The sequence below is a fragment of the Phodopus roborovskii genome, unplaced genomic scaffold, assembly GCF_943737965.1.
Source record: "Phodopus roborovskii unplaced genomic scaffold, PHOROB, whole genome shotgun sequence".
NCBI classification, from domain to species: Eukaryota; Metazoa; Chordata; class Mammalia; order Rodentia; family Cricetidae; genus Phodopus; species Phodopus roborovskii.
In genome coordinates this window covers 4,596,008-4,623,966 of record NW_026126487.1, presented here as the reverse complement: position 1 = coordinate 4,623,966, position 27,959 = coordinate 4,596,008, and the positions used below count along the sequence as shown (strand labels likewise).

At 41.8% G+C, this 27,959-nt stretch overlaps 1 protein-coding gene across 1 annotated transcript; it reads left to right on the top strand.

The window, feature by feature from the left end:
- Positions 1-27,863, top strand: Ces5a (carboxylesterase 5A). Its single transcript, XM_051195150.1, has 13 exons — positions 1-157; positions 1,026-1,230; positions 4,043-4,181; positions 6,022-6,155; positions 8,160-8,313; positions 10,315-10,419; positions 12,533-12,637; positions 14,003-14,143; positions 15,620-15,688; positions 18,797-18,944; positions 24,950-25,099; positions 27,196-27,268; positions 27,346-27,863. The coding sequence occupies exons 1-13, from the start codon at positions 85-87 to the stop codon at positions 27,572-27,574; spliced, it is 1,725 nt and encodes a 574-aa protein (XP_051051107.1). The 5' UTR covers positions 1-84; the 3' UTR covers positions 27,575-27,863.
- The last annotated feature ends 96 nt before the right edge of the window (positions 27,864-27,959 follow it).

Here is a 27,959-nt window from a genome sequence, read left to right as displayed (position 1 = left end):
GGAAGCACTTTCTGATCCCTGACTGAAGTTCTCTGAGGCCAGCAGCAGCTGTGGATATCCAGACAGTTCAGGCAGGCCAACCAGATGAGTGGGGATTGGGTGCACCCAGGACAGGCCCTAATCTGGGTCATTTGGATCTTTGCAGCCACCGTCAGGGGTGAGACAGCCAGTGGGTTATGAGGGAAAAGGGTAGGATTGTCTACTAGGGGAAATGAATGTATTTCCCCGAGGTCTTTGGGAGCCCATTGTAGGATTCGTAGATCCATTGGGGCTTCAGTCTCCAGTGCTGTTGAAAGTTTGGAGTCAAAGCCTCCTTCTCAGAGGCAGAGTCAAAAGGAATTGACTCTGTCCTTGGGGTTACTCACACCCTGTAAGGAAAGACACCAGACTGGAGCTTGTGCTCTGTGGTGTTGGCTATGAAGACAGGACTTGCATAAGTGACAGAAAAGATAATGTCAAAACTCCTGGGTCCTGCTAAGTAAGTAATTCAAGGTTTCACATTCTGTGTAAAACCCAAGATGTTTGCATGCCTAGTCACCCAAAGCACTGCATGTAACCAAAGCAGCTACCTAACTTATCCAAACAACAAGTCTATAGATACTATTGCTCAGGAGCAATTTAGTCTAAAATTTAAATTTATTTAGTTTGTAAAAAACAAATCACCATCCAGTAAGTGTAGGAGTGACTGACACCTGGTGGTTTTGTGGTCTGCGGTACTCTTGCCATTTACATTCTCAGCACAAAGCCAGGATCCAGGCATCCACAGAGATCCAAAGATGGGGACAGCTGTGGTGTAGAAGAAACATTCTTTGGTGTGGTAGTGGGCTCTCAGGAGCAACTGAGGCAGGCCCCCATGGTAGTGGCTTCTCAAACAATCCTGGAAAGAGAGGACCTTGATTCAAAGGGAAGGTCCCAGCTACTGTGGCTTCTGGGTAAAGAATGAATGTTCTCAAAGGGAGCTGCACAGTGGCTGATGGTTTCTCTCTTTCTAGCCTGTTCTTCAGTCCTCCCTTGTGTCTCCTCAGGGTCTGTGACTGAAGAACCAACTAGGTATACCAGGCTGGGATGGGTAAAGGGGAAGCAAGTCACTGTGCTGGGAAGCCTCAACCCTGTGAATGTGTTCCTGGGGATCCCTTTTGCTGCACCCCCTCTCGGAGATCTGAGATTTTCTAATCCACGGCCTGCAAGCCCCTGGCATGACTTGCGAGAGGCCACCACATATCCCAAATTGTAAGTTACAGGTGGCCTGTGTTTCTGGGGACTGGGGAGGTGGCTGAGGGGGAATATAGGTCATGAAGGCCAGGGGCAGAGGGGAGGAAAAATAGACATGGGGGTGGGTGAGTATTTTCCTGTCTCAGGGTTCCCACACTGACTGCTCAGCAGAACTGTTGGAGACTTGTTAGAAATGAATGTGTCCCCTAGCCTCTTCTAAACACCACAAATCAGAAACCTTAGGCTGGGCCCAAGACTCTGAATGATCTGAAATCTCTGTGGAAGTACTGTGATGGCCTCCTGCATCTTTCAAAGAAACTTTCCTGGTGTTTCTGTGTGACTTTCGCCATGGGCTGACCTTTATAGTTAGTCTGGATGAGGGATTCAGAGAGAAAAACCACAGTGTGTGTGTGTGTGTGTGTGTGTGTGTGTGTGTGTGTGTGTGTGTGCTTAACTCTCCTAGTCTCCATTGGGCTTAATGCAAGGCTGGGCCCACAGGGGCACTCCATAAATGCCTGTGTAATGACAACATGGCTGCTGTATTAGTCCATTTTCTATTCTTTGTGACCAAATTTTGTCTGAAAATGATTGAAGGGAAGGACTGTTATTGGCCCATAGTTTGAGCAGGTGCTACCATTGTAACAGGGTCTGTGGTGGCAGGTGACAATAGCTGGGGCTCCTCACATCTGGACAGACAAAGAAGTAGAGAGTAGGCTGTGCTTCTGCTATTTTCTCCCTTTTCCTTCACTGTGAGATCTCAGCCCATAGGTTACATTTAGGGTAGATCCTCCCAGAGGAGCATCTTCTAGGTGATTCCTGATCCAGTGAAATTGACAGTGAAGGTTAACTATCACAGATGCCTCAGTGACACAAGGAAGGTAAGTAGCTTCTGCCAGTGAAGAGTTCCAAGGCTAAGTGGGTAACCAGTTACCATGTTAATTATGGAAGAGTGATAGAACATTTTGTGGGGCAAGAAGACTTGAAGTTCTCCAGAGATGTCCAATTCTGGTTTCCAGAAGTCCTTAGGTTGGGTCACATGGGGCTAAAGGAGTATTTGGTACCAGGACATTCCCTATACCCCCAAAGATAATTTCATGTGGTTCACATATGGACCAAAAAAATAGTATGAAGAAACTCATTAGTTAGTTGTTTGCTTATGTTTATTAATTCACTTATTTATTCAACTCATTCAGAACCAACACTAGAATAGGATATCGTTAAGACTTGGAAAGTTCTACAGTGAACTAATGAGATTCTTCAGTTTACAATGGGAATACATCCTAAGACATTGTAAATTGAAAGTATATTTACTTCACCTACCTTACCTATACTATCATACATCAACCTCCAATCATATAATACATGTGTCCCTGTGACACTTTGGCCATTCACCTACACAACTGAGCGTCTTGAGTACTGGCCAACATGAAACTCACTCAGCTAAACATCAAAATTCAGCATTTGAAGCCTGGTTTCTGTGGAATACATATGTATTTTTCACATTATAAAGTTAAGAAAAATGAAAGATCATTGTGTATTGGGGATTGTCAGCACAGTTTCTCTCAAGGAGCATGTAGACCATGAACGATGGAGGACAGAGACAAATAATTGATGATTAAAATGTAAGGAGCCAAGGAAACCACCAAGGGTCAGAGAAGGCAACTGAGAAAGCAGAGAACCACCCGGCCCAGCTTTAAGGAAAGGTCAGGTATGCCTTTGTGGATAGCAATGAGGCCTGAATTTATGAAAGACAACATACAAAGGACCCAGGAGCATAAACACTCAAGAAAGAACATATCCCAGTGGTGGTTTCTCACCGTTCGCTAGTGTCTACTCGTCTATCAAGAAAACAACTAATAATAACTGAGCACTTATGTATAGCAGGAGCATCCATACATACAGTTTCACTCAAATGGCCCATTAGCCCTTTGGCTAAGATCAAATGTAGTATGTTCTCATTCTTAGTATGTGTCAGGCTCTGTGCTAGGGCCTATGAGGTGCAGAAGGGATTAATTTAGACTCAGAGATTTTTTAGCTGCTAATAGTTAGGTTAGAGAAGATAATAATTTGTTATGTGTAAGCCTGGGGCAAGTTCTAGGGCATAATGCACATGCTGGGGTGTTTCTGAAGAAGGGCTATGGTCACTTGGAGAAATCTGAAGGCTTCTTGGAGGAGGGGTATTTGGACGGAATCTGAAAGAAAGGGATGATGATGAGCCAGAACATATTGAAGGAAATAATCCATCGGGGGAGCTTGCACAAATCTGGGGTGCAGGATTCCTCAGATATCTATCTGGGCTCCTGGTATAGAGGCTGAAGGAAGATCCCTTTGCTTCTCTGACTGTAGAAGAGAGACTTGTGGGAGTTAACCTTCACGATGCAACTCAGTGATAGGTATAGACAGGGAATGTCTTTGGGGTTAGTGACACTATTATTTTGGAAAATGAGCTTTCTTATCCAGGAACTAAATAAAAGGCAATTATTTGTTAGTTTGCTTGTTTCTGGAATAAGAGGCCAGGGGGCAGTCAGATTCTGTACCAATAGTTCTGACATGCCTCTTGGCTCAGAAGGGATGGTTGAGACTTGCCTCAGTCCCAAGAACCGGCCCCTCCCAGGAAGGCATGTTGGCATAGATTGTGAAGAGATTCTCTCTCTCTGTCTCTCTCTCTGTGTATGTCTCTCTGCCTCCTTCTCTCTCTGCCTCCCTCTGTCTGTCTCTCTGTCTCTGTCTCCATCTCTCTGTCTCTCTCTGTGTGTATGTCTCTCTGCCTCTCTCTCTCTCTCTCTCTCTCTCTCTCTCTCTCTCTCTCTCTTCCTCCTCTCTCCTCCAGGTGCTTTCAGGACCCAGAGTGGCTCTCCGTCTATCAAAGAATGCTCAAAGTGCATTACCCTAAATTTGGAGTCTCAGAAGACTGTCTGTATCTCAACATTTATGCACCAGCTCATGCCAACAATGGTTCCAGTCTCCCGGTAAGGCTGTCTGCTGCACTGGGCATCTACTAGCAGGCCTAGGCCACCAGAAGGGCATGGGGGCATCTAGAATTAGACTGAGCCTCTTATGAGTAAGGGAAGTTTTCATCACATAATAACTTGTTTTTTAAAAATCATAATGATAGCTGTCCCCTGTCATTATCTCTGTTGGATATTTCAGTGGTCATGATTTAATTTTCAAATTTTGCTTCCTTTTGTCTCCCCCCCCCCTCTGGTAAGTATTAAAATTGTCTGTGAAACTTAGAAAAGATAAACTTTAAAAGGATTCTGATTGTGTTTTGGGTTTGAGACCCCCCCTTAAAAGAGTATATTTGAATAATTATCTTTTCTTACCTAATCAAGACAGTCAAGTACTGCATTTAAGAATATAAGGAACCCTGTAGATGAATGAAGGAAAGCTTTTATGACCTGCATTTTACCCACACCCTTTCTTTCAGCATCCTCTCTCCCTATGCCTCCCTAGTGAGAGAGCCTTTCTTCGGTATCAGGCAGTAGCGTTTGACAAGTATGTACTGTGTGCTAGGCACTGGGGACTGTGTCATTTAACAAAGTGTGTAAGAACAGTTGAGCTCATTTTGCAGATGGGGAAGTTGAGGCACAAGGAGTGCTTTCTCTGTGTTGGATAGAGCCAGTGCTTTCCCTTCATGGCTCTCTTCTCTTTTCCTGACCCAAGCGAAGAAACCTCTTTAGCTGATGTCTTAGTAATTTGTCATATCACTGTGATAGACTACCCAGGCCAAAGCAACTTTAGGGAGAAAGGATTGGTACAGTTCACAGTTCCAGGGTTCAGTCTATCATGGCAGAGAAGCCCCAGAAGACTGCAGCAACTGCTCACACTGGATCCACAGCCAGGAACCAGAGGCAAGAATGCTGAGGATCACCTGGCTTGCTTCCATTAGTTCAGGACTCTAGGCCCATATTCGGATGAGTCTTTTTACATCAGCTATTCTAATGTAGCTAGTCTTTCACAACTACACCCAGAGGCTAATCTAGACAATCCCTCACATGCTCTCCTCCAAGCATATCTCCTAGGTGACTCTAGACCAGTTAGTTGTTCTCAGTCTTCCTAACACTGTGACCCTTTGATACAGTTCCTCATGTTGTGACCACAGCCATAAAAATTATTTTCTTTGCTACTTTATAACTGCAATTTTGCTACTGTTGTGAATTGTAACATAAATATCTGTGTCTTCCCATGGTCTTAGTTGACCTCTGTGCAAGGGTCATTCAATCAATCCCCAGATGGTTGAGACCCACAGGTTGAGAAAGACTTCTCTAGAGCTTGTGAAGTTGACAGTTTTAATGGCACAGTTTTTGCTTTTATATGAGTCTTGCAATGGTTTCTGTCTTCCTATGGGCCACATGCTCAACAAGCTTCAGTTGCCAGTCTCCAACTTGAATAGCGCAAACACTCTTCTAAAGCTTTAGCTGTAGACTCTTATTTGGACCTCACAATAACCTCCTAGGTGATATTTTTGTACTTTTCACAACTCTTACATGAGGAAAAACAGAAACAAAAACAATTCCCAGACAGGTTGAGTAGCCTGTCAATGTTCACCCACCTAATCAAATCATCTTCTTACTCAGAGTCCAGAGTGTATTTCCTTAACCCTGGGCCTTATTAAAAAAAAAATAAGACCTTAAAGCCTGCTTTTGAAAAAGAGTAAGGCATTTATGTTTTCCTCAACAACAAACAACAAACCAAAACTAAAAACATAGCAAAACCAAAAACAACAAACAAAACAAACCCCCCCCCCAAAAAAAAAAACAATCCAACAAGCACTGGAAGGTATTGACTGGAGTTGTTCTGTCTCCTCAGGTCATGGTGTGGATACCAGGGGGTGGCTTTGAGACTGGCTCAGCCTCCATCTTTGATGGGTCTGCCCTGGCTGCCTATGAGGACGTGTTAATTGTGACCATTCAGTACCGCCTAGGGATATTTGGCTTCTTCAAGTGAGTCTCTTCTGTTGAATGACACTCCAGACCACAAAAGGAAGCTATAAAGTAGCTGTGGCCAGTGGCCAGCTATCTTAGGAGGAAGGAACCTTCAGTGAGTAAATTAGGTCCTAATTAGCTAGACAATTTAGCACAGTAACATAAAACCCCTCAAATCCTAGCAGTTTAAAAAGACCTTTGTCTCATCAAGGACAGTCCAAGCTGTGCCCCCAATGGACAGATATCTTTGCGTGTGGTTAACCAGTGCCCCGGGAGCCTTCTGGTTCTGATGCCATTTATCTGGATCTGAATTTGGCCAGCAATGAAGAAAGTATAGTTGTGCCACACAAGGGACATGTTCCTCAGTCAGCCTGAAGATGGCACTCATTACTTCTGTTCACATACTCCTGGGCAGAAGGCAATCATTCACAAGGCACACTGGGCTGCAACGGAGACAGGGGCAGAAATGTGCCCAGTGGTTTGACCTGCAATTGTGTGAGTCTGAAAGGCCTGATTGGGCAGGGAGCTGAATGCCACAGTGTTCATGGAATTTGGAACTTTATCTTCTAAAGACTGAGGGTCCTCCAATTGTCCTGCTCAGAGATGTGCACTAGAAGTGTGCTTTGGAAGAGACTGGAGGCTAGACCATGCTTGATGGCTGTCCATTAATAAATGGTAGGTCAGTAAGGAGGCTGCTGCTGTCTTACTGAATCTACACAGGGCTGTCATAAAAAAAAAAAAAAAACAAAAAAACCAAGAGGTAGCAAATGGAGCACACTGTGCCTGGTATCTATATCTCTAGCAGTCCCATGGATCAGATATCTTTGTTGCCCTTGACTGGCCCAAGGTCACCCAGATAATGGATAAGCAGGCAATGAATTCTGAGCTTCAGCTAGAGGTCTTAATGATTGTGGTGAGGTTCTTCTCACCTTGAGGGAGGAATGGGGACCATTGTGGAACCCACCATGGAATGAAGGTTAAATTGACAGAGTTTGGAGTTAGAAGTTAGTTTTCGCCAGCATGGTTACAAACTGACACAAGGATGTAGAAGGAGGAACAGGATGGGGAACTGGAGGATGGAGGGGATAGGATCCTGAGATTTCTCACTCAGAATGTGTGAATGTGTACCACATGGCAGTTATGGGTTCCAGGGCATTTTTTTTTTTTTTGGTTATCTGCTATTTTCAATGAATTGCTCAATAATTCTGGGAGACACACAACTTTGTGAGATGCGGTATGATTAGGAGTATGAATTTTGAGACCAGAATCAATGAATTCTTTCTAGATCTTTCAGGCAAGAAGATCTCTATGCCTGAATTTCCTAGTCTGTTTAAATGAGATGCGTACCCTGATGGTATGCTCACAGATGCAACTAAAAAGAGCTGTGTCCACTGGGGTAGTTTGTTAATTCCTTACCTGTCTGTCTAGCATGGAGTGAGCATGGGGTAGTGGTATGTATAGCCCAGTCTTTCTCCCCTCTCAGCTCTCAGTACCTCCTGCCAATGGCACCTGCTAAAGCCCAGGTGACACAGTTTTTAGATGTCAACCTTTCGGTAGCAGGGCAGAGAAAACCCAGGGAGGCAGAGAGGGCAATGTCCATCTATCTCAAAGGCTGTGAAGGTTGTAGGAGTATTAGCCACACACTTCTTGGAGCCATGTTGGACACACCTGCTGTGGTGGGCACGGCTGTTATTGTTAATAACTAGGCAATTCACTGGATTGTCTTTGTCTAAGGAAGCCTGGCTTAACTGGCACAGGTAACTCTTAGCAGCAGGATTTATGGGATCCACGGGTTAAGGAGAGCCAAGAACACCCTAACATTAGACATACCATATTGCATGTGTACTTCTCTGGAGTTGTTCTACCATTCTTGAGGAAATCCAAGAATGTGAGGGCTAAGCCTGCTGTCCTCAGCTCCTGTAGGGCTCTGGTTCTCAATGTCCTGCCAATTCACACCTGACCGAGAACTGTGGCCTGCAGGGCATGTAACCAGCTAACTTCCACTCTGCCTCTTACCCCTAGTACACGGGACCAGAATGCCCCTGGGAACTGGGCCTTCCAGGACCAGCTGGCTGCTCTGCTATGGGTCCAAGAGAACATCAAGTTCTTCGGTGGAAACCCTGACTCCGTGACCATCTTTGGTGGCTCAGCGGGAGCCATAAGTATTTCTAGCCTTGTGAGTTTTCTGCTTTGTGACTTGGCTAGGGTGGTTATAGGCATAGAAACAAGACATCACCTGCATTTGGTTGCTGCTTTTGTGTTGCATAATACAACATTTTCATTTCCTTGGGGTTAAAATGAAACTTTTGTTAATTCTTTAAGTGTTTCATGCACGCATACAATGTATTTAAATCATATCCATCCCCTCAATCTTCCCCTAAATCCCTCCAAATTCTACCTCTCCCAGCTTCATGTTCTTCTTTATTTTTATAACCCACTGAATTCAGTTTGTGCTGCTTATAGCCATATGGATATGGAGTAGTTTACTGAAGTAGAATACACATTTAAAAAATACACATTACTCATAGATAAGTTGTTAGTCTGGGACACAGTCTCACTTCATGAACAAGACAAAAGTTACCAGGAGAGTTTAGAAGAATTCTTAAGGTTACACAGTGAGTGATAACTTGAAGGGGAAAATCCCTGTGTTTGTAGAGTTGAACACATATAATGTAGTCATCAGGACTTCTCAGCACTTGTTTATAGTAGACACACACACACACACACACACACACACACATACACAACATCTTGAACCAGTAAGCAGAGAGTTACCTGCATTTGGAACTGCTCATTTTATTACCATCCTCTCCTGGGAACTACTTGAGTCCTTTCCAAGGCCAGGTCCCCTCTTAGCCTACCTCTTAAAGATTTCACATTATTTTCCAATAGTGCCATCCTGGAGGCCAAACATCTAGCACTTGGACCTTCTGTGGTAGTGGAGGTGTCACACAAACCATAACGTTGGTCACTAGAAAAACTCAGCTAAAGCATGAATAATGAAAGATGGGTAGATGCACTCATGGAGTGCTCATGCCTCACAGAGAGCTGGATGCAGGCATTGTCCTTTTAGAGCTGGTCTGCTGTCCAGAGTTTGGACGTCCATCCTTTTGTATAGTTCTTCAGAACTCACTACCTTTGAGCATAGTTTTTGAGAATTTTTTTTTATACTCAGCACCCATATTTAAACATATCTACAAAGTAGCTTGTAGAAAACCACTCTTAAACCATTATGACAGTATAGAAGATATTTTTTTGTAGTTTTCTCTCAAAGATTTCACTGTTCTCCACAACAAATTTGACAGCAATACTCTTCAGCCACCCATCTTTTTCAGTTTTTTCCTAGACACAATACTTTCTTTTCACATGTGAAGTCCACTGGTTCACATTATATTCACTTGATTGTGTTACCACAGTAACAAGTGCGGCCCACAATACAACTTTGGGAATAACATACTTGATTCTTGGCACAAGACTGGTAGGGAATAGAAATGCTCGAATAAACTAGAGAATGACTGTCCCCAAGTGGTTGAATTCTCTCATATAAGTTAGCATGCTAATCATAGATCAGTTACATAATAGTGAGTTAAGAGGGTTTCTGCTGTGCACAACACTACTCAAGATATATATATATATATATATTTTTTTTTTTTTTTTTTTTTTTTTTTCAAGGATTGTTCTTCATGAGTGAAATTGACCAGGTACTGAGTGAACACTCATAATCATTACTTCTCCTACTCTAAATAAAAATATCTATGGCAGATTCAATTTTTACTACAGGGGTTTTGAGTAATAAATTGATGCTTGGAAATATTAAGTGACTTGACAGTAGCAATAGAGTAAAGGCACTAGAAACCATGTAAGACCAGCTGACTGTGTTCCTAAAGCCAGTTATGGGGGTATATGCCTGTAATCCTGGCACTTGGAGGTTGAGGCAGAAGAATGGAGCAAGCCTGGGCTACAGAGTAAGATCCTGTCTTAAAAGCAGAAAATAAATAAATAAATAACTCATTCAAGCCTCTATATCTAATCCTTGAACTTCCAAGCAGGGCTCTTCAGACAAAAGCTTAGATAACAAAAGAGGCTTCCTAGGATGGTGCTTTTAAGGAAGGAATTGGTGGCATTCTTGATGGGTGTGGCTCTGGGATGACTGCTGTTGGCTACATTCTCTTTCTAGGTTATATCTCCTTTGAGCAAGGGCTTATTCCACAGAGCCATCATGGAGAGTGGAGTGGCCATCATTCCAAGCCCGAGGACCCTTGATGCTGAGCTGAAAACTGATGTAGGTACACTGCTCACATCTCTCTTTAGTTCCCAGAAGCCCACAGGCTGCCAGCTTCTCATCATATACTTAGATTTTTCTCACTGATCATGTCCAAAGAACCTCATGCTAGTCCAGTGGCCATCTTGCACCTGTATGGGAGGTCTATTCAACAGGAAAGGGTTCAACTGCACAGCACAGTATTATTATTGAGCCCAAGGGTGTTTATATACATGCCAGTCATAGAGCAGTGGTTTGCAACCCATGGGCCTCAACCCCCAGGTTCTACTGACTCTTTCACAGGGGTTGACTAAGACTACCAGATAACAGAGATATTTACAATATGATTTTTAATAGTAGCAAAATTATAGTTATGAAGTAGCAACAAAAATATGTTATTTTTATGGTTGGGGGTCCCCACAATGCACGGAACTGTATTAAAGGGTCTCAGCATTAGGAAGGTTGAGAACCACTGTCATAGAGGAAAGTCATCCAGCTACACAAAACAACATTACTATGTGTGGGTTTGCATATATATGCATTATATTTCTTAAGTCATTTTTATGGAGACACAAAATAGTTTCAGCTTTTCTCAGGAATCTGTGTAGTTAGTCTTCTGTGCCTGCCATATTTTACGCTATCCTAGAGTGCAATGTTAAGAAAGATCCTGTGGGCTGCTTCCAGCTTTTTGGGGCAGATGGAGTGACTAATGGGGTTTAGGGGATGAGGTAGGGGGCATGCCCTGGTACTTGTCATCCCCTGGGAATTATTTATTTGAATGGTTACATTGTCATTTTTATTTTCCTCTGTCCTTCTGTCCCTCCCTCCCACCCTCCCTCCCTTCATTCCTCCCTCCCTCCTTCCCTACCTTCCCTACCTTCCTTTTCTTGAGGTGGATATCTCACTATGTTGCCCAGGCTGATCTCAAATTTCTGGGCTGAAGAGACACTTCTGTCTCAGTCTATAGAATATATGGGACTACACTCGTGAGCCACATCATTGAGCTTATATGGTACATTTTCTTAAACACAATGTAGAAAGTAGCAGCCCTGCAAAGTTTAAACAGGGCCATAAAATTGTGAATTAGCTTTAGTATAGATGAATACTGATTTTGGTAATGCTCAATACAAAGCTACTTTTAGCTTGTGCATTCATTTATTCACCCCCAAAGTGTTTATTGAGTGCCCATAGTTTCTCAGTAGTGCATTAGAACTCATAGCTTCATCAGTGGAGAAAGCATATCCTTAGCTAGAGAAGACAGGCTCTTCTTGTTATGGAGAACTTTAGCTGGAGTCTGAGAACTGGTGTGGAAGGTGGTACTTGAATGACCTTCTGTCACATGTAGAATGTATATGTTGGATATGTATGCAACTTACTTTGAATCCTCAAAGAACTCATGACTCCCAAAAGCTTAAGGGCAATTGCAAATGGACAAGTTCTACAAATAGGGAAAGCTTGATGGTGGGCAAAAGTTGCCTAGCTGTGGCCTGGGTAGCAAAGGTGGGGAACATTGGGCTGGTATGAAATCAGGAGAAGAAGGGCCTTATGGGACTGCAGTGGTTGGAAGGTATGTCCTGGAGAAGGTAGTACTTGTGCCTTAAATTAGAGAAAAAGTAAATAGAGGCAAATATTAAATTATAATTGAAATGAAAACAGGAGTAAGTATCTTTAAAGATAGAGAAAAGACCCCTGGGGTTTCCTGACCACGCGTGGAGCTGAAGTTTAATCAGTGCAGATAAACTCAGTGCTAATCGAAAGGTGTGCCTCAGCCGAAAACTGGAGCTTGCAAAGCTCTCTTTCACTCTTGAGGGTCCAGCTCCACTTAGCACTCCAACAACAGAATCTTGGGATATTGTAGCTAAGTCCACAGGACTGATATATCTGTGACTAGGAAAAAACTTTGAGCCAAATCCATGGCCATAGACTGACGACCGATTATCCCCAGCTCTGGCAGCCATTAGAGTCACGATAACACCAGTCTAACCTCAGTGTAGCATCGTGGACCCACAGAGAGGCAGTGGACATGCTGGACTTCACAAAGAAGAACCACCTGTGGCTACATAGGCCACTTTTCAGGTTTTCATCCCCCTGGATGCTTTCAGTACCACTGTCTGCCTGCCTTCTCTGTAAACAGTTGCAGGTGGTTGCAGATGTCTGTGGTGCGGATGTATCGGACTCCCAGACTTTGCTGTGGTGCCTCAGGAAAATGTCTTCCTTGGAGTTGTTGAGCCTTGGCAAGGTGAGAAGAGATGGGAAAAGCTGAGAGTAGGTAACTCAGAAGACGGAGAGGTCAAACATTCTCTTTTATTTGTTTTGTTTTAGACATCAACAAGAGAGAGGGGGGTTGGTGATTCATGGCAACATCTGAGTGATGTGGGGTTTAGGACTCTTACAAGTGACTTACTGTGGGATAGGGACATTGCTCAGCCTGGGTTATTGCTTAAACATTGAAGGCATCACCCTGAGAAAAGGGCCATGCTTTTGTGCCACATGACCCCAAAAGCTAAAGTCAGGATCAAGAGCTGTGAGTTCTAATTGGAAGTAATTTTTGTTGTTGTCATTGTTATTGTAGCAGAATATTCTAAAATATTAGTAGATATGTCTATTACTATAAGTATTTAATCTGTCTAGAGAATTACCATCATTAGATGACTAATTGGACTGGATAGATTTTAAGGATCTTCCAGTTTTGAGACTTTCTGCTAGTTCTTGAATTATTTAGGTTGTTAGCTATAGGACTCAAATGCCTGTGTCTATAAACTTGGTAATGGTGACCCATGGTTGTAAGCTCTTGCATGGCCCCTTCTGCCCAGTTCCTTACACAGGAACCTAAAAAAGAAAGCATGATCAGGGCTGGTGAGATAGCTCCAAGAAAAGCATGTTCTGCATAAGCCTGATGATCCCAGTTCCATGTTAAGAACCCACCTAAAGGCGAAAGGAGAGAATTCAACACAGGTGTTCTCTGGCCTACACACAGACACTGTGGTATGTTTATGCCACATTTTCCCTCATCTCCTCATCTCCTCATCTCCTCATCTCTCTCTCTCTCTCTCTCTCTCTCTCTCTCTCATACACACACACACACACACACACACACAGAGACTTCAACACACACACACACACACACACACACACACACACACACACACACATAAAAAAGGCACAGGAAAGGGTTTGTACCCACTTCCTTCATCATCCTGGCTACTCCTCCCCTCCCCGCTTTGGTCAGACATTCTCAAACTTGAGCAGGCATCAGTATCATCTGGAGGCAACCCCAATTAGACTGCTTTCAAGTGTTCAGCAAACCTGAACTTTTACATCTAATAAATTTCCAGATGACATTGATAATGCTGGTCTATGAACCCTTTTGAGGACCACTGTGTTAGGCTATTATTTTTCTCTAGTTGATAGTATTATTGTTGTTTTATTTATTTGGCAGATGAGAATTTTTTTCCCTTGAGCAAGTAAGAAGACAGGTCAGAACTAATGCATTTGGCTGGGTCACCAGTGTTTTGTTTTTCCTCTTTCCAGATGCATTTGAACTTCTGGGGACAATAGATTTTATAAACAGAAACAACAGTTGTTTTTCCTCTCTTTCTTGCAGAAAACAAAGTCATTCACTCGAGTAGTTGATGGTTCTTTCTTTCCTGATGAACCGCTAGAACTATTGTCTCAAAAGACATTTAAAGCAGTCCCTTCTATCATTGGAGTCAATAACCAAGAGTGTGGCTACATATTGCCCATGGTAAGAATTCTGTCTTTCCTCCCTGCCTCTCCCTCAACAGCAAGGCAACTGTTTGCCTCCATAGATGATTAGCCCTGTGGTAAGGGTAGGGACCTATCACTCTTCCTGCAGCAATAATTTTCCCACTGACTAGAAGAAGGTGTCTCAGTCTGTTTAATGTCATTAAAACATAGCACTTGTATGTGGGGAATTTTAAGTTAAAGAGGTTTATTTTGCTTGTGATTCAGGCCAATAGACAGTAAAAACGGTATGGTAACAGCATTTGGAGATGACTTCACAGGCTATGTCACAACGTGTTGGAAAAGTAGAAAGGGAAAAGGCTACATGTAGAAGGGGCCCAGCATAAAGAGGTGGCACTACTTTATGACAACTTACTCTTGAAAACTGCTCAGGTCTTAGGAGAACTACATTAATCTCTTCAAAGGATGGTACTCCTTTGACCTAGTCACTTCTGCCTAGGTCCTACCTCATAGAGATTCAACTTTGCACAACACATTTATAATGGGGATGAAACTTCCAGTGCATGAACCTTGCTCCTTATACAGATATATTGCAAAAGAAGTAACTGTATGAAGAGGAGAGAGTTGGATCTATTTGTCTTTACTAAAAAAAAAAAAAAAAAAAAAAAAACACCAAAAAACAAAACCCAAAACCAACCAAACAAACAAACAAAAAACCAAACAAACACAAAAACTACAAGTGATTATTTCAAATAACTACAGTTACTATTTCAGATAGGTTTTGGAAACATAACTCCTTCAAATATTTTATACCTGGTCTTGTCCCTGGCATTCTGACTTCTGAAAAGAATTTGCATCTACTGTGGGATTATAGGATGCAGAGAAGTCACACACCTTAGAAATGCCAAACCATCAATAGGGGACACTCATAGGTTCCTGCATCCTGTAAAGTCACACTCTCCAGGGCATACAGAGAGTGTGCATAATTCACAGATGCATTTCAGAGCATGTTCAGAGCAATGCAGAATGTGGTGGGAAGAAATCTTCTCTAGGGGTCTCAGAGGACGATGGGGCTAAGCCCTCTGAGGAGGGATGATTGAACAAAAGGTGGGTGAGCATGGAGGGATGCTTTCTGGACTCTGGGGTTTAAGAAGCTTTTCATTTGCTTTAGAAGTTTAGAGGGGAGGGAAAACTCATTCTGATGTCAAAACTCATTTACCTAGACCTCTTCATTTTAAACTTGAAGGGTAAGGAGGTGATAAATAAAGGAATCAATGACCATAAACATTGTGACCGTTCCCCAGAGTGCCTTTCACATACCTGGCACACCACCTAAATGGGAACTTGCTAACAGGTCTCACCTCTTCTACTTTATAGTTAAAGAAATGAACGTTCAGAGGGTGAGAGTGGTGCCCATGTGTCCTAGACAGTGGTGTGTAGAGTCTATGTATTTAGCCTTTGTTTTTCAAGCGATGGGCCTGATGGTTCACAGAGAACACCCTGCTTATTTCCACAGAGGGACACCCCTGAGATTCTCCTCGGCTCCAATGAGACTGTCGCTCTTAACTTGATACACGTTTTTCTGGTAAGTGACTCTGGGTGGTGTGGCTCTCCAGACAGTCATTCACTTGAACAAAAATTTCATAGTCTTAAGTCCAAAGAACTCTAAAATCCTGAAGGCTTTTGGTAACGCTCATATTAGCCAAATGTGATCTGTGGCCACTGAGCCTTTTTGCTTCTATGTATTAATTTTCTTTATGGCATTATTAATCTGTCTTTGGGAAGTATTGGTGTGTATTTTATTGCCCCCCCCAAGAATGTTGTAAACCAACACAAATACTGAATTAGCTAAGTATAATTTGAAAAGTTATGAGTTATGAAACATACAGGGGGTTAAAATCCTATATTTGCTACAAGGCCATTACACATTGTGTTAAGTTCCAGCAATAACAGTCACACACTTATCTATTTATTTGTGAAGCATTTCATATTTTAGAAACATAGTAGCATCAGATCCTACTCTAGGCACTAAGGTGTGAAGGTAAATTTATTTCTTTCCTTCCTTCCATCGTCTTTCTTCATACAACAACTTCTATATAGCATAATCTCAAGGCCATGTTCATTGCTTTTATTGACTCATACCACATCTGTTTACTGAGACCAAATATGCTAAAGCTTCCTCGGGTGATGAGATACAATGTGGGGTGGGCAGACATGATCACGACTGTCACATGAAGCCAAGCAGATGAGAGCCCATGGCCTGGGATGTCCACAGGAGGATCAAGGTAGCTCTCTGCAGGGAGAAAGAGTTTCAGGGAGTCAGGATCCAGGGGAGGATAGGGAGAACTGTAGGGACCAACTGGGACCTGGGGATGGGGAGAGATCAGCTGAGGGAGGAGGTGCCTGCTGAGAGAGAGGATCAACAAGATCCTGATAACCCAGAGGTGTAAGAAATCAAAGTACCGATAAACAGAGAAGGGGAAGTGATTGGACTTCCATTTGAAGGTTCTTCTAGATGAAGAGTGGACTGACTGGGTGGGCCAGGGAACTCTTTAGTCCTTGGGTCTGGAAGAGGGTCTGGTGAATCTTGACTCTCCAATGGAGTGAATTGAGTCTGAAGATTGAGGGAAAAAGAGCAGTCGGATCTCTCTATTCATAGAGGGGATTTTCCTTGCTCTGGGTCATAGGGGAAGGGGCACTGGAGAAGAATGGCATTTCAAATGCTGAATGTGTCATGAGGCAAATCTCAGGGTTTTCTGGGATGGTGCAAGAGCAGTGTCTCTAAGACAACCTGGTAGCATGCAGGAGCTGCCTCACAAATGGTGACCAGTTCCTTGGCCTTGACCCAGAAGTCCCAGCATCTGCCTTGTGACTTTCTCCTGGTGATTGGGTAGTGACTGACAGCCTCTCCACCCCTCTGGACACTCCCAGGCCTGTCTGGTTTGTCATCTCATGACCCACAGGGACAGCATCCTTGTATTACAACTTACACTGCTGCAGCCATTTCTTACTCTGGGCCGGAATAATACACCCTCAGCCATCTGAGCTTCCGAAGAGTGTGTCTCAGCTGCACTCCTGCATGTGGCTTATGTGGCTTTGTTGCCAATTCTACAGAAATAATCCCATGGCTGTGGCAACAAAATAAAGGCTCACAGCATAACACATTTCCCAGTAGTACCTAGACCATTGGACCCCTTTAAACAGTCACCATGGTGACAGGCCCTTATATCCTAAGGAAGTTGACCTTCCCCAGTCTGCCATTGGTACTCAGGGCAAAGTCAAGGTTAGAAGACTTGGATGCAGCTGGAGCTGGATCAAAGGAGGCATCAAATGCTGGATGGCACACTTAGCAGTCATTCTCAGCAACCAAACCATTGAAGGCCTCTGCTGGAAAGCATGCTTGTAGAATGAAGTTTTTGTCCTGCCTAGTCCCACAGCCATTTAGTCCCAAATAAACACACAGAGGCTTATATTATAAACTGTTGGGCTGATGGCTCAGGCTTCTCATTGGCAAGCTCTCTCTTTATTATTAACCCATATCTATTAGACTTTGTATCTCCATTTAGTCTTTGCTTACCAGTAATGCCTGAGTCTCTTGCTGTAATGCCCGAGTCTCTTGCTTCCTTGGCAACTACATGGTGTCTTCCTTACTCCACCTACTGCCTTCCTCTATCACTGTTTGGATTCCCCACCTGGTTAAATCCTGCCTGTCCATTGGCTTAAACAGCTTTATTCATCAACCAATAAGAGAAATATTGTGGTTTAATAAGGATCAGATAAACAATTAGGCCGAACAGATGTTTATTCAGGGAGAAATAACTCACAACAGACAGGTAAACACCAACAGGTTCCTGCTTCCAAGAATTCCCCCCCAAGTCCTCCTGTCCCCTGTGGCTTGCAAGAGAGCACTCTCCTGTGCCTCCTCTGACTTAGTTCCTCAGGTCACTTCCACCCCTGGCTCCACCCCTCAATGGGTGTGGTCAGTGCCACAGAAGGAGACAAAGTGAATATCCCACTACAGAGAAAACATATTTACAGCATACAGAAGGACACCCTCATCACATCTTTTCTTGTTTTCTCATGTAATGCTAGAGCAACCCAGTTTAAAAATTATAGATGGGGAGACTGAATCTGCAAGACACCAAATGGCTTAGAAGCAGAGCTTGTCCCAAGAGCAGGAACAGCTTTGTGGATGTGTGTCCAGTGTATAACACAACACATCCTGCTCTGAAGGCCCCTCCCTTTAATGTGATGTTCTGCCATCATCTGGAAATTCTTAGTAACTTTGGAATACAGGACTCCAGATTTGCACTTGTGCTGAGCACCACCAGCGTATAATGTACATGGCTCAGGGCATGGGTTTGAATACAGAGCTGTGAAAGAACCATGGTTCCATCATCAATTTTTACTAACCATTTGCTCTGTTTATGTCTTAGCTTCCAAATCTGTGGAGTTATTTTTAATGCAACCTAGAATTGCTGTATGTGTGAAATGAGGCAACATATACAGATTTACAAATCTACCTGCACAGGCTAATTAACAGGTTGGCCATTGTTATTGACTTGGATTTCCTATGATCATGATATCTTTTCTTTCTCTTTTTCTTTTTATCCCTCCCTTCTTCCCTTCCTTCTTCCCTCTCTTCTTTCTTTCTTCTCTCTCTGTCTGTCTCTCTCTCTCTTCTTATCCACAGCATATCCCTACCCAGTATTTGCATGTTGTAGCTAAAGAGTACTTCCAAGGTATGCATTCCATGACTGACATCCGAGATACTTTACTGGACTTGTTTGGAGATGTGTTCTTTGTGGTTCCTGGGCTGGTCACAGCACGATATCACAGAGGTGAGTCCTTCAAGGATACAGACAGTAAGGTAGGAGGCTATGGGGGTTCATGCTGCCTACTGGGGAGCCACCCCTGGGTTTCTTCACTGTGAGGATATTTTTGATATATCCATGATGGAAGAACACTATATCCATCTTTGTAGTTCAGGAACATGGACTACTAATTACATTTCTTCACTTTTCTCTCTGGAGTTGGTTGCTTTTCAAAACATCTTAGCTATAGGAGTAATGGGGGAAGTGGAAGAGAAGAAAACATCCTTGGGGAGGTGATTTGAAGCTAATCTTCCCCTTTTATTCCTTCCTCTCTCCATTCCTTTCTCCCCTCCCCTGTCTTTCATTTCCCTTGCCTTTGCTTCTCTTGAAACAAATACTTAGCAATGAATGACCTCCTTTATGCATGATTCTGTTGTATTTTCTGGAAATTTGGCAACGAAACAAACAAATTAATATAGACTGGGTACGATGGCGATAACTGCAGTGGCATAAAAGGACAGAGGCGATGGGCCAGCTTGCCATGAGAGATCACTGTTGCATTAGTTCTGTAAATGATAGACAAGATGCCCACTGCTGAATTTGGCAATAAGGAGATCACTGGTGACCTTGACAATGACTTTAGTGGAATGATCAGAGAGTGGAAGCCTAATTTCAATGGTTTAAAGAAAAAGGGGAAAGTTGATCTGTATACTCAATACAAAACAACTTCAATTCTTTTGTGACAGTTTTATAGAAATTAACAAACTCTAAAATTCACATGGAAATGCAGTGATGGCCAAATCAATCTTGAGAAAGTGTAACAAAATTAGAGGAGATACAATTTACTTGATTTTAGGACTTGTCATTGATCTGTGATAACTGGGCAGGCCCAACCCCTCACTGAGGAGCTACTGGCACTGGAAAGTCGCAGGGGCAGAGAGGATCACTTTGTGTGGATGTTGCCACTAGCTGGTTCCACCAGTATGCCACCTCACCCATGTGCTAACTGGACTTAGTAGTTAGAAAATTAAAAGACATGAAGTTGAGGAAAGAAAGAGGGGAAACTGGGTATAGATAGTCATATCTCATTGTACACATCTATAAATTCCTCAAAAAAATAAAGAAAAACTTACAAAGGAAAGCACACTCCTTTAATTTCAGCACTTCAGAGGGAGTCAGATCTCTGAGTTTGAGGCCAGCCTGGTCTACAGAGAGAGAGAGAGTCCCAGGAAAGCCAGGGTAACACAGAGAAACAATGTCTACAAAACAAACACACATAAATAGATAAGTAAACACAAACAAGTAAATAAATAATGATAGCTGTGTGTTGTCTGGAGAGTGGACAAGTCCGATAGTTGAGCATAGTGGAGAGTCCAGAATATAGACCCACTCTTTTCTAGCTGTAAGTAGAACTGGAAGCCAGTGAGATGACTCAGTGGGTTAAGATACTTGCTGCCAAGCCTGAGGACCTGAGTTCAATTCTCAGAGTCCACAGACTGGAAAACAGAAGAAACAAACCCAATAAACTGTTCTTTGATTTGCACACAAGTGGTATGGCATGCAGATGTGTGAGTGCACACACATGGGTCTGCTCACGTGCACACATATATATACACACATACCACACACACTCTATATGTGAGCTCAAATACACACAGAGTCTAACTGAAAAGACTGTGAGTTCCTCTGTTTTTCTTTTTCTGTTTTGTTTGTGTGATTGCTGGTTCCAGAGGTTTATATAATCCCAATAACTTATTACATCATAAACTGATCACTAAGGTACCAGAAATCAGTCTTCAATGGCAGCTTAGGACAAATAATACAAATTTTATAAAGTTAGTATAGAACATCAGTTAAAAAAGTTAATCAACAGCACCCAATCAGTGAAACATCAAAACCCAGGAGTTGGACAGATCAGATCCCGTCACTTGTACACTAGAAGTTCTCTTTTTGTTGTTATTGTTTCTGTTTTGTTTTTTAAAATTACATTACACAAAGAAATGAGAATGTATTGCTCACATATAGGAAAAGGAAATTAATAGAAACTGTTTTTGAGGAACTCCAAATATGGGAACAATTGAACAAAAATGTTAAATCAACTATTTTAAATATGGAATGGCAGGAATATTGCCACTGCCTCAGTGAAAATCTACTATTTTAAATATGTGCAAGGAAGCCATGAGAATACATTATCATTAAGTACTAGCTATAAAGAGATAGGATTTATTAGAGAAAAAACATGAGAAGAAACTGAGCAGAGTGGGAAGGCACAGCAAATGAAGTGAACAAGTTATGCAGAGATCCATTCTAGTTCTGAACACACAAAAGAAAGAACAAGGAACTTAGTTATACCATTTGAGACCCTCAATCTGAAAGAGAAGAGAATAAGGGAAGGTGATCAGGGCATAGGAATCTTGTGGGACAATTTGATCAACCAAATTTATGTATAATAGGATCCCAAGAGAGATAGGAGAGAAAAAAGTCAAGAAGAATAAGTAATGGACAAAATGTCCTAAAGTTGTTGAAAGTTGGGCATTTAAGAATTTAAACAATCCCCCCCATATAGGAAAAACTCAGAGACACCAAGAGAAACATCATATCTAAAGTCAAAGAAAAATAAAAGAGCTTCATGGACACTGGAAGAGACTTGGTACTTGTCATCCAGAAATGAGATTACCATAGGATTTAGCTAAAGAAATGACGGTGATCAAAAAGCATGGGAATGACATATTCCAAGTGCTATGAGATGGAATAGTTAAGGCTGCTAACCAATAATTAGATACCTAGTAAAACTGTTCTTCAGAAAAGAAGTAGAAACCATGACATTTTCTGGTTCACTGGCCTTTCACTTATCATTAACAAACTTTCCAGAGAAGGGAAGGGAGTCCTTTATAGATTTTAAGGTGAAATAAAAAGATTCGGAAAGCATTTCAAAACCACATGGACAGGTAAATAACATGTAAGTAAATATGGAAGTCATTATTTATTTTTATTTATAGCACCCCATTTCCTAAATAATTTTAAAGACAATTTCATAGGCAATTGTAAATCGTAGTAAGTAAATGGTAGTAAGTAAATGGTAGTAAGATACAATGTATAGTGATATAAACTTAGTCTTAACAGCATGAAGTTTTTATGCTATCAAAAGTAAATTTAATTTGAACTTTATTATAAGTTAAGTTGTGAACTACAAATGTTAAACATTAATTTAGAAAATAACTAAAAATATGTGGTAAAAAAGTGGGTCAAAATGACTCAGTAGAAAATCCTAATACAGAAGAAGGCTGTAACAGAGCAACTAAAAAAAAAAACAAAACAAAACAAAACAAAACTGCTAGAAGAGACAGAAAACAAATAGCAAGATGGTGGAAGTCAGTCCTCTCTCAGCCATTGTTTTGAATTAAATGAACTAACATCTTAACAGGCAGATGTTGTAAAGGGATTAAAGAAACTATGACATATATTCTTTTGAAGAGATTCACCTGAGAAACAAGGGTGCACATTGACTGAAAGAGAAATAATGGAAAAGACATTCAGTGCAGACTGCCACCAGAAGAGACCTGGGCCTGCTGCATAAGTCAGACAAAATAAATCTGGAGACTGAAAGTGTGACAAGACACAGGGAAGGACCTTATGAAAGGGCATCTGCACCAAAACATATCAGAATTAAAAACCTATATGTATCTTATAATAGAGCCACAAAAGATGTGAAATAAAGGTAACAGAAAAAGCTTGAAGGGATACTTTTACTATAATAGTTTGAGACCTTAACACCACAATTTCAATGACAAGACAATTGTGCAAAATATGAAGAGGGCAATAATAGATGAAAATAATACTATAAATCAAACAGACCTAACAATGCATATAGAACATGATATACAACAGTCATTAGAGTTCACTTTGTTTTTGTTAACATGTAATGTCCTCCAGGATAAACTACACATTTGCTCACAGGTTTCTCAACACATCTAAAAGAGTGGAGTTTCATCCCAGTGGAGTGCAAGCAAAAATCAACAAGAGGAAATACAAAAAACTCAATAATGTAGAAATTAAACAACATAATTTTCATACTGAAAATATTATGGCAAAATATGTATGACAAAACTCTTATTACTTTAACCATTTTAATGTATCTCCTATAAATTAAATAATATACTATTTATCCTTTTGTCTAGCTTATTAGTATAATGCCTGAAGGGTCATCTATTTACTACTATATATCAGAATTCCTCTCTTGGGCTTAGGAATATTCTTTGCCTGTGTATGCCACGTTTATATATGGTCATTTGAGTGGTTATACCTTCTGATTGTGGTGAATAATGCTGTTTTGACATGTGTGTACAGATAGCCATTCTTTTAGATGCTATCTGTATCAGAGGCTAGAGTACTGGACCACACATCATTCTAAGTTTTGAAGAACCACGTATTACTTTCTCCAGTGGCTGTGTCAGTTTTCCTTCTCTGCACCAATGAACAAGAACAGCATCTCTCCCTGCCACACCAGCACTTGCTTCCTGCAGTTTCAGAAGGGATACCTATCACATACATGTATATACAGGTGAAGTGTCACCCAGCTACACTGTTGACTTGTATTTCCCTAATGATTAGACAAGTTAGGGGTGTTTCCATGTTCTCAGACATTTTAAAATGAACTTTTAAAACTAATGGCTCTTAAGATGAGATGTCATACATACATATCAATTCTCCCTCCCACATATCCATCTCCTATACCTACCCCATTTGCTTCTTGTCCCCTCCCTCCTTTAGACAACTTTTCTTCTGCCCCCTCTGTCTCCTCTTCCTCTTTATCTTTTGATCTCCCTCCATATGTATGTGTATATATGCTTTGTATATACATGTATATGTAAGTATGTATAAATACAAGTGTTAAAAAAGTGAAATATTTTCCAAATATTTTCATGTCTCTTAGCAAAATGTCTGTGAAAATCCTTTGCTCTTTTTTTCTTTGAACTGAAAATTACCTTTTTTTTGTTTCAAGGATTCTATATATATTACACAGAATAATTGCTTTTTTGACATGATTTGCAAGTATTTGCAATGGTCCGCAAGACATTCTGAGGACTGATGTCTTGCTCTGTTGATAACGTTCAATAACTGGATACTAACTGTAAATTTTCATGCATATTGCCTCACATTATCTTTGCTAATTGTGTATTCTGTTTCATATGCTAGAAATCATTTCCAAATCCAAGACACAGGGGAAAATGTATTTGTTGTTTCTAAGTGTGTGTGTGTGTGTGTGTGTGTGTGTGTGTGTGTGTGTGTGTGTGTGTGTGTGTTGGGTTGATGGACATGTTCTGTGTGGAGCGCTAATGATTATGCATAGATTTGCAAAAGCTCCTCAAATTCTACATTTGAGATAGGTGCTTTTTATTATTTGTAGAAGGATAATAGAAAGAGAGGGAATGAAAGAAACAGAAGTAGATGTATCATGGTGTCTTGTTGAGATAGCTGCTGAGAAATGAGCCAATAATTGAAGAAAAATTGAGAGCAAGAGTATATGTGGTTTGTGTGTGTGCATGTAAATGCCTGTGTGTGTGCTCATGTATGTGTGTGCATTGTTACAGAGGGCTTTGGTTTGCATGCATATGGGTTATTTTGGAAGGAGAAAGTTACTCTGTGTACCTCCAGACATCTGAACCAGGGTCAATGTATCTGGGCTCACTATGCATGTTTTTCTCTTTTTAGAGAATAGAATTCTTTCCTTCTCAGGTTGTGCTCAGGGTTGTCACATCTTTGTCACTAGGGATGAGAAGACTTCTATAGAGGGCAAGGAACAAAGGAAGGAAGGAAAGAAGGGAGGAAGGGAGGGGAGGAGGGAGGAAGGAAGGGAGGGAGGGAAGGAAGGAGGAAGAAGAAAACTAGGGAGGGAGGGTGGGCAGGCAGTTAGGCTGGCTTTGTGGCCTCTGAGCGATTGCACTTGGGTCTGTAAATCTCGACTTGACAGGTGGGGATGCAGGGCCTTACCTTACTTGGGTGAATGTTTGATGATTTTTGTTTTTTCTCAGATGCTGGTGCACCTGTCTATTTTTATGAGTTTCAGCACCGACCCCAGTGCTTTGAAAACACAAGGCCAGCCTTTGTGAAGGCCGACCACACAGATGAAATCCGCTTTGTCTTTGGAGGCCCCTTTCTGAAGGGTGATATAGCCATGTTTGGTAAGTAACTAGCTGTGGGATCCTCTTGCAGGAACATGGAATGTGGTATGAGGTGAGAAGAGCCAATTCCTCACCGCTTACGTAAAGGCCCCACTCAGCCCATCACTATACCAGAGTCAGTAAGGACTGGCTGGCTGGGATTTAATCACCTGAGTAGTTTACAAGCATACACCTCTCTCTCTCTCTCTCTCTCTCTCACACACACACACACACACACACACACACACACACACACACTGAAAAGTTACAAGCAAATCACACATAGGAACTACCACTAAAATAGTGAGTTTAAAACAACATGAAATGAACACTCTTAACTAATCCAGCCTGGTCTTTGACAGAGGTTGGAGCTGTTAGTGAGAATAATTGTGGACTGTAGTTTAGTCATTTTGTTGATCTATCCATCCTTATCTTAGAGATAATGAGAAAGATGCTGCTTAAGTTTTTATAAGGATGAAACTAAACAATTGCCTTAAAGCAAACATTGGGTGCTTAATATGTGTTTTTACTCAGTTGAGAGCTCACACTTCGGGTGAAGAAAGGCCTCTCCAGACTGGTCCAGACTAGAAACAATGAACAGCCTTAGTGTTAGGGAGGTAGATTCCCTGAAATCTAGAGTCTCTAAAGTCTATAAAAAGGGAAAGCTAATGTGGTGATATATTATTTATGATTTAGGAAAGCTTGCCTGAGAATTCAGGAAGCAAAGTCATCCTCAAGCCATAGAGATCAGGCAGTGATGTACACACCTTTAAACCCAGGATCTTTGATCCTAAGATCACCTTTGAACTGTTTCTCTTTAGGACTGGATCAATTTCATGTAGCTCAATGTGGCCTTGAACTAACAGAGATCCTTTCTACCTCTTAACCCTGAGTCCTAGGACTAAAGGTGTGTAGCACTGTCTCCTAGCTTCTGGCTGCTGGGATTAAAGGTGTGTGTGCCCGGCTTTTATGGCTTATAGGTGACTTTACTTTCTGAATCCTCAGGCAAGCTTTAATAAATTATAAGTAATATGTCACCACAAGGTAATAAAAGCCTGAACAACTTGTGGAAAAGGAGACGTGTAGATGGCATTTAATGAATGAAAGCCTCTCAGTTTCAGTTACAGTAGGAGAACAGCAGGCTACCCTTGGCTGGTGAAGCATTCTTTCTTAAATAAATCCATGTTGGGAAGGACAGTACATTTTAACTTGTGTATTACAGCAGGCTTGGGAAACAGACAATTTCATATATTAGAAGAAGGCCATGAGTATTTTCAGTGTATACAGTCCTCCTTAGCTTAGCTCTTCTGTGTGTAGACGTTTTGAATAATTATATCCACATGTGCAAAAATATATGTGTGCATGAAAACATTACCTTTTCCAAAAAAGACACTGTAAATATCCATCACTACAATATTGGATGCCTATACTTTACATTTATGCAATCTTAAATGCAATTGCATATGCACATGCTTGAATGCATATAGTATGATTGTGTAGAACACCACTTGGCAGACATACAGGTGACCATATAGAACTTACAGATAGAATTTCCAGGCCCATCTTCTTGAATGTACCTGAGACATTGGAAACAGTGCTTGCCTTTGAGCTGGCAGCTACGTACCTGCAGGAAAGTGATGGGATTTACCTGGCCTTTTTCCTGTGCCAGGTATTGCGAATGAGGCAGAGGGTTTGCAGTTGCTATAAGCAAACGTCATTGTTTTATAGATGGATTGCAGCCTCTTTGGAATTGATTACTGTTAGAGGCATCTTGGAATCAATCTTCAGCAGATGGCAGTGACTGGCTGCAGTTAATGAGACAGAGAGAGAGAGAGAGAGAGAGAGAGAGAGAGAGAGAGAGAGAGAGAGAGAGAGAGAATGAATCCCAAGAATCCTGCAGCCAAATGGAAATGGCTAGAGAGAAGACCAGTGAGGAAGATGTATTCAGCATTGTTTGGAAGCCAGGATTCTTTGGTGGTGCCCCAACTGCAGATGGGAGCTAGGACTTACTTGTAAAGATTCAGCGAGGGGCCAAGGCATGAACAGGCTCACTGAATGGGAGTAGCCTCGAGCCCGGGGTGAAGTAGGTAAGTGGCTGGATTTGTGTTCATTTGCAGAGGAAGCCACCGAGGAAGAGAAGTCGTTAAGCAGGAAGATGATGGAATACTGGGCTAACTTTGCCAGGAGCGGGTAAGTGAGCCAGCTGGCCTCCTTGCCGGCGGGTGTTTGAGGATGACCTGCTCATTGGAATCTGCTCTCACTTTCAGCAATCCTAATGGGGACGGCCTGCCTCAGTGGCCAGTCTACGACCAGGACGAGCGGTACCTGATGCTGAATTTGAACATTAGTGTGGGACAGAGATTGAAAGATCGGAGAGTGGAATTTTGGACGGATACCCTCCCCCTGATCATGTCTGCGTCAGAAGCACTACTCAGTTCTGCTTCTTCCTTAACCCTCTTGTCTCTATCTCTGCCTTTCCTTTTCTCTGTTCTTTAGAAGTCATCATTGTGTGATTCTGAATTTCCTCTTCCCAAGTTTCTCCCCCAATCATTATCCTCATTCCCAGTAGAGCTGCTTTCTGCAGGGATTTCTACTCACTAATCTGCTTTAGCTGGTGTTTTATGGGCTTAGGGGTGAGCCTCATGAAATTCTTTTCAACATTAAAAAATTCAATTTGTCTTGGAAGGTAATGCGATTTCCTCAATGAGTCTGGAGAAGGACTGGTCCATTACTTGTCATATAATGATCCTGTTACTCACATGAAATAAAATCAAAATGCAAAATATATGCAAAATATATAACAGAATTTAATTTGTACTGATAAATCCCCTCCACACCCCAGCACTCAAGACACAGATGGAATAAAATGGGAGTCCCTTAA